The sequence below is a fragment of the Pinus tabuliformis genome, chromosome 5_1 (genome assembly GCF_031772625.1).
Source record: "Pinus tabuliformis cultivar Carrire ecotype Pingquan chromosome 5_1, CPIR1, whole genome shotgun sequence".
NCBI lineage: Eukaryota > Viridiplantae > Streptophyta > Pinopsida > Pinales > Pinaceae > Pinus > Pinus tabuliformis.
This window is the reverse complement of record NC_142305.1, coordinates 544,291,309-544,299,746: the sequence shown is the minus strand read 5'-3', so window position 1 is coordinate 544,299,746 and position 8,438 is coordinate 544,291,309. Positions and strand designations below refer to the sequence as shown.

Here is an 8,438-nt window from a genome sequence, read left to right as displayed (position 1 = left end):
AAAATGAAAGGAGATTTATCTCCCAAAATTTGATAAATCTGAAATTAAAATTTGATAAATCTGAAATTAAAACAAAACTAAACTGATTTATTTAAAACTTTTAACTGGAGCGAATATTTTCCATCCATATGATTTAGTCAAAAAAAGTGTCTGTCTGCCATCCCTCAACGATTCTTGGTTCTTAGGCGAAAAGAATCAACTTGGCAATCGGCACTACTGGGTCCACCTTATCCGACCGACTCCAAATTCAGTGTGTATATATATCCGGTCCATACGATGCATTTTCAATTCATAAGGGAGTTTGCTCACGGTATTCAACAATGGCAGGGCTCCGAATTTTTCGTGCTACGCTAATCGCTATCATTGCTTTATATGTGTTTTCATACAAAGGAAGCTGCAATACCAGCAACGAAGAAAAGGCGGAGAGGATAAGTGCAACTGCCACTGATCCGGCCAGGAATTATGAGGGCATTAGAGTAGATCTCATACGCAGAGACTCCAACGTTTCAAATGCCGAACAACTGCGCCGAGCTATTGAACGAAGCCACAACAGACTGCGCAGGTTCCAACAATATTTCATCTTCAAAAATGCCCAGATTTCCCCCAATCCCCTTACCACTGCAGACGGTGAATTTTCGATGCAGGTGAAAATAGGATCACCGAATCCAGTAACGCTGCATTTAATATTAGACACGGGCAGCGATTTGATCTGGACCAAGTGCCAGCCTTCTTCACTATATAAACCCGGGCAGTCCTCGTCCTACAGTAAAGCTACCTGCGCTACCAATATCTGTTTAGCCGTGGCCGGCCGTAGTTGTGATGCCCAAAAAAACTGTGTATACCGCTATGGGTATACAGACTCTTCTTACACCTCTGGAACCTTGTCTTTTGAAACATTTATGGTTGCATCCCAGGCGAACACTCCGTCATTTGAGCGCATTGCATTTGGATGTGGGCATGACCAGGGGAAATCCTTTGCCCAATCGGATGGTATAGTCGGCATGGGGGGAGGATTTCTATCACTAGTTTCCCAGATTGGATCTTCCATTAACAATGTATTCTCCTATTGTTTGGGATCAATGAATAATCCTTCAGCAACAAGCCCTTTATTCTTGGGCGGCACTAATTTCATTGAAGCCCATAAGTTCAGTGTCACCCCTATAATTCGAAACAATAATTTCCCAACCTTCCACTATCTGGGCCTTGAAGGAATCAGTGTGGCTGGCAAAGCAATCCCTTATCCCAAGGGCACTTTTGACCTTCAACCCGACGGACGAGGAGGCGTTTTCATCGATTCCGGCTCCACTATAACCTATTTGGCGGACGCAGCGTATCGGCCATTAGTGGCTGCTGTTCGCTCCAGCATTAAAACTCCGCCGGTTCAAGTATCTCATACTTCTTTTGATCTATGCTACGCCGGTATGTTGGAAAATCTGGGAATTCCAGCGATTACTTTTCATTTCCGGGGAGGCGCCAATTACGTTCTGTCGCCGCAGAATTCATTCCTTTCGTATCAACAATATACGCGCGGATTGCATTGCTTTGCGTTCGTATCTGCGGGGCCGGCTGGTTCCACATCGATTTTTGGAAATGTTCAGCAGCAGAATTTCCATATAGTGTACGATCTGAAGCGGAACAACCTCCATTTTGCCCCAGCTAATTGTGATTCTCTCTAGATAGCTACCATTCAAGCTTCACCATGATTCGCACTGCTGCCATATGTACTGGAATTTTTTTTTATTTAGATTCTCCGTATGTTATAGCAATTGTATTCAATTGATGTTATATGTTGTATATTGTCGTTACGGTAATGGCATTTTGTTAATTATTGGATTGTTATTGCGAGTGAAATTTATCTCCTATACTTTTAAATGTTCTACCTTTTTGATTCTTTCACAAGTGAAGATTTGGCAGTTTTGATTTCATGGTTTTTTTTTATTTAAAATATATTTTTGTAAATTCAACCATTCTAAAACAAATTACTATAATTTCAATATATTAATTTTTTTTTTCTATTAAAAAATAATATTTTTAATTTAATTAATTTAAAATTACTATATTTAAAATTGAAATAAATAAAAAAATTATTTATATTATTTAGGTTTGTGAAATTGGATTTGAATTTAAATTTATTTAGATTAAATTTAATAAAAACCATAAATATAACTCCTAAGAAATGAACAAAGAAAATTAATAAAGCAAAGAATTAATGAATTATATTCAAGTATAAAAAAAATTTGAGAAAGTACAATCTAGTGAAATATGAAATATCTTTTACATAGTTGAACTAATAAAATAGTGGGTCTACAAGTGAATATAAAGATATGAACATGCAATAAAGAAAAGTGACACCTAGTTCTAGTTAACTAGCCATGAACTATCTCATATAAAGATGTAAACATGCAATAAAGAAAAGTGACACCTAATTCTAATTCCCCAACCATGAATTATCTCATGTAAGTGAAGATAGTCTTAATTGCATGGTCATACAATCAACTCATTAGCAAATTATCTCATGCAAATAGGAATAATCCTAATTAATAATCATCAACTAACCATCTTATACAAAAAGAAATAATCATAATTAACTAAAGTATAATTAAATATATATTATTTTTAATAATATTAAACAATCAATTAAAATAATTTATTTTAACTACCCTTCTTACAAATTTGTAATTATAAATTATCACAATCTTAACCCTAAATTACTTATACATATAAATATTCATAACATGAATAGATGTAAATTAATGTTTTCTACGCTAATGCAACCCTCTCCTTATATATACACGCTCACGCAACCCTCTCTTTATATATACACACACGCGACCTTTTTTTTATATATATACACACGCTACGACTTTGTAAAGAGTGTGATACACTAAATTAATTTTAAAATCGAAATAACTTTGAATAATTATTTTTTAAAGTTGGGGATGATAAATTTGCGAAAGCAAGTGATTTGTTATAACTAATGATTTGTTATGGTTATTGATGGGAACATTATCATTATGAAAAAAAAATCATTTTATTTTGATTAAATCTTTTATGAATATTATTATACCTGTAATTATTTCAAAAGGTGTAAAGATATGTTGAAGAAATATAAACTTGGAGAAGATCATCTCCTCAATAATAAAGTTAAATAAGCTTATTAAATTTTAGAATTAAAAATAAATTACATAAAAGGTGTAAAGATATGTTGAAGAAATATGAACTTGGAGAAGATCATCTCCTGAATCATAAAGTGAAAATTAAGCTTATTAAATTTTAGAATTAAAAATAAATTACATAATTTCAAAAAAAACTTTTGAGAACACAAATAATCATTATTTTTTATTTATATAATAGTAATAACTAAATAAATTTAAATACATTCAACATAATGATAACAAATAAATATTCATATTTTACTAAAATTTACATGCACTTAAAAATTGTAATAAAAAAACCTCTATATATCTTACTAATAATGGTTTTATTGTCCTAACATGATGAACAACAATTAATGTCACAATGTGATGAACAACAAATGATATGGTAATAGGAAAGAAATTGATGTCGTAATGTGACAAACAACACATTCCATCACCCATGTGACGAACAACAAATGACTCTGCAATGAGATGAACAATGAATATTGTCACAATGTGATGAATTACAAACAACACTGCAATGTTATGACATCAAAATGTGATGAACAACAAATGTCATCACAATGCGATAAACAACAAGTGTTGTGACAATGTGATGACCAACAAACAACATTGTAAAGTGACTAACAACAAAAAAATCACCATGTGACAAAATATAAACAACGTTGCAGTATGATTAACCAAAAACGTCTTTGTAATTGGAAAAAAATGATGTCTCAATGCGATAAACAAATATTGATATGATAATACATTGAACAAAAATCATTGTCAACCATGGTCAAGCATGTTTAACTATGTGAGTCATGACTAACCTTTGGTTGACCACAGTTAGAAATGATCAAGAATGATCATCCATGGTTAAGCATAATCAAATATGGAGAACTTCGTCAACATTATCAAGATAGTCAACCATGGTCAACCAATGTCAAATATGGTCATCATATAATTAAGGTTAATTATGTTAAATCATGTTGAACATGATACATGGTCAACTACTGCGTGTATATGCATCTTAGTTAGTCATAGTCGATCATAGTCATTTACATGGAATTGCTAACATCCTTGGTCAACCGTGTTCACCATAGTCAACAAATACAACCATGTGTAACGTTGTTCATCCATGGTTAAACAAGGTCAACCATAACCAACCATGAACAACATGGTTGACAATAGTCAACCTTGCCAACTCTCTTCAACCATTAATGTACATTAACATTAACATTAATGCAACATTAGCACTTCCATTAATGTCACATCATCCATGGTAGACCACAATTGATAAATATTAATGTGACAATGATCAACATTAATGTGACACCAACATAGATTCATGTTAACCCATGATCTATGAAGCACTCATAGGGATCAAATCTCTTAAGGTGTAAACCTCTTCTAGATTGCAAAACTTGAAGAAAGGTTTTCATATTGAGATATTTGACACCTCTCATTACTTGATAGATTCGGATTTTACATGGATATATGATGGTCATATATATATACATATATATATATCTCTCTATATATATATACCTACCATGTGTCAACTCCATGCTAAGCATGGAAGGAATTACACATTTCCTTTCATCTTGAACAACACACTAATAAAATGTTTTAACCATAAATTATTTTATTTTGTTTTGTTAATTTTTATTATAGAATATATATAGGCTCACTATTTTTATATGGATAGATAGATAGATAGATAGATAGATACATTGATTTTTTCTGTTATTAATAATTATTATAAATATTACATCTCAATATCAATAGAAGGAATTAAATATCTCCTTCATCTTAAGTAACACAACAATATTTAATATTTTAACAATAAGAAGTTTTTTCTTTAAATCTTAATATATAGTTTCTTTCTCTTATTATATACAAACTTCCTCATCTTAAGCAACACACTAACAAATTATTTTAACCATTATAAATTTGTTATTTTCATTTACCTTTTATAATATATAAAATCTCTCTCTTGCGCACGCTCTCTTTATAGATGAAATAATATACGCAATGATTATTTCTTTTTTTATTAATAATTTTTTTAAATGTTATATCTCAATTCCATATTAACCATGGAAGCAATTATAAATAGTTACACTTTTTTTTCCCTTTTAATTAAATTGATTAATTAAAAATGCTTACTCTATTTTTACATCTTTCATATAATAGGTATCATTTTCCATCTTTAGTATATCCATTCACAACATCAATTTCAAATCATAATAAATGACATGGTTCATGATTGAACTCGTTAGCTTTGTTAATGTGATTTTGCTAGTTAATAAAAAATTAATCAAAATTTACAACATTCAGATTTGAATTGGTGTGCATAATAACATTCATACAAGTTATTAGTATCCTAAAATATTCTTGAAATTTACAATTAATAGCCCCTCAAGTAAGGTCAAGGTTTGCTACTAGTTTTTGCCCCCCTCAAGTAAGGTCAGCACTCTAGTCCTGCACATGCTCACCGCCCCTCAAGGAAGTCAGCCCTCAGGTACACCAATCTAGGTAGCCCCCTTAGGTCCACTAGTGACTTTCACCTGAAACAAGTGGTACCCTATAGCAATGAGGCAAGACTGCCCAGCTCCCTAACCTCAATCTCAACATCAACTCCGTTAAACCGCCCCCTCTTGTCCACCTATAAAGAATGGTACTCTCAGTCGAGAGGCAAGGCAGTCCCATCAAGTAGGGATAGTAGAGTCAGCCTAATAGTAAGAACAATGAGGAATATCTTAACCAGTATGCCGTTCATGATTTCTAAATAAAATAATAATATTACCGACAACATCCCACTTGTAATGACTGCTTCTATATTCTTGCATAACTTTAATGACAAAATTTGTCAAGATTGAGATCAAGTTTACAAAGATCTATTAATCCCATCGGTTGAGATGAATGATTTGTGGTCTTAGTTCTGTTACGGACTTTTCCGAATCCAAACAAAACATCATTTGAACCATTTGTATTCAATTGATGTTATATGTTGTATATTGTCGTTACGGTAATGGCATTTTGTTAATTATTGGATTGTTATTGCGAGTGAAATTTATCTCCTATACTTTTAAATGTTCTACCTTTTTAATTCTTTCACTAGTGAAGATTCGGCAGTTTTGATTTCATGGTTTTTTTTGTTATTTAAAATATATTTTGGTAAATTCAATTCTTCAAAACAAATTACTATAGTTTCAATATATAAAAAGTAATTTTTTTATTAAAAAATAATATTTTTAATTTAATTAATTTAAAATTGAAATAAATAAAAAATTTATTTATATTATTTAGGTTTGTGAAATTGCATTTGAATTTAAATTTATTTAGATTAAATTTAATAAAAAACCATAAATATAACTCGTAAAAAATGAAAAAAAAAATTAATAAAGAAAAGAATTAATGAATTATATTCAAGTATAATTTTTTTTGAGATAATACAATCTAGTGAAATATGAAATATCTTTTACATAGTTGAACTAATAAAATAGTGCATCTACAAGTGAATATAAAGATATGAACATGCAATAAAGAAAAGTGACACCTAGTTCTAGTTAACTAGCCATGAATTATCTCATAAAAAGATGTAAACATGCAATAAAGAAAAGTGACACCTAATTCTAGTTAACTAACCATGAATTATCTCATATAGGTGAAGATAGTCTTAATTACATGGTCATACAATCAACTCATTAGTAAATTATCTCATGTAAATAGGAATAATCCTAATTAATAATCAGCAACTAACCATCTTATACAAAAGCAAATAATCATAATTAACTGAAGTATAATTAAATATATATTATTTTTAATAATATTAAACAATCAATTAAAATAAATTATTTTAACCACCCTTCTTACAAATTTTTAATTATAAATTATCACAATCTTAACCGTAAATTACTTAAACATATAAATATTCATAACATGAATAGATGTAAATTAATGTTTTCTACGCTAATGCAACCCTCTCTTTATATATACACGCTCACGCAACCCTCTCTTTATATATACACACACGCGACTTTTTTTTATTATATATATACACACGCTACGACTTTGTAAAGAATGTGATACACTAAATTAATTTTAAAATCGAAATAACTTTGAATAATTATTTTTTAAAGTTGGGGTCATGATAAATTTGCGAAAGCAAGTGATTTGTTATAACTAATGATGGTTATGGTTATTGATGGGGAACATTATCATTATGAAAAGAAAATCATTTTATTTTGATTAAATTTTTTATTAATATTATTATACTGTAATTATTTCAAAAGTTGTAAAGATATATTGAAGAAATATAAAATTTGAGAAGATCATCTTCTCAAAAAATAAGCTTATTAAATTTTAGAATTAAAAATAAATTACATCATTTCAAAAAAAACTTTTAATAACACAAATAATCATAATTTTTTATTTATACAATAATAATAACTAAATAAATTTAAATACATTCAACATAATGATAACAAATAAATATTCATATTTTACTAAAATTTTACATGCACAAAAATTTAATAAAAAAAACTCTATATATCCTACCAATAATGGTTTTATTGTCTTAACACGATGAACAACAAATAATGTCACAATGTGACGAACAATAAATGATATGGCAATAGGACAAAAAAATTGATGTCGTAATGTGACAAACAACAAATTCCATCACCCATGTGACGAACAACAAATGACTTTGCAATGAGATGAACAATGAATGTTGTCACAATGTGATGAATAACAAACAACACCGCAATGTTATCACAACAAAATGTGATGAACAACAATTGTCATCACAATGCGATAAACAACAAGTGTTGTGACAATGTGATGACCAACAAACAACATTGTAAAGTGACTAACAACAAAAAAATCACCATGTGACAAAATATAAACAATGTTGCAGTATGATTAACCAAAAACGTCTTTGTAATTGGAAAAAAATGATGTCTCAATGTGATAAACAAATATTGATATCATAATACATTGAACAAAAATTATTGTCAACCATGGTCAAGCATGTTTAACTATGTGAGTCATGACTAACCTTTGGTTGATCACAGTTAGACATGATCAAGAATGATCATCCATGGTTAAGCATAATCAAATATGAAGAACATCGTCAACATTATCAAGATACTCAACCATGGTCAACCAATGTCAAATATGGTCATCATATAATTAAGGTTAATTATGTTCAACCATGTTGAACATGATACATGGTCAACTATTGCGTGTATATGCATCTTAGTTAGCCATAGTCGATCATATTCATTTACATGG

General features: G+C 30.0%; 1 protein-coding gene across 1 annotated transcript; it reads left to right on the top strand.

The window, feature by feature from the left end:
* Positions 1-320: 320 nt before the first annotated feature.
* LOC149165953 (aspartic proteinase nepenthesin-2-like) lies at positions 321-1,676 on the top strand. Its single transcript, XM_089429997.1, has one exon. The coding sequence runs from the start codon at positions 321-323 to the stop codon at positions 1,674-1,676; it is 1,356 nt and encodes a 451-aa protein (XP_089286123.1).
* The last annotated feature ends 6,762 nt before the right edge of the window (positions 1,677-8,438 follow it).

What these genes read in the sequence shown, in the direction of transcription:
- LOC149165953 (XM_089429997.1), top strand. Translation starts at nt 321, where the DNA reads ATGGCAGGGCTCCGAATTTTTCGTGCTACGCTAATCGCTATCATTGCT.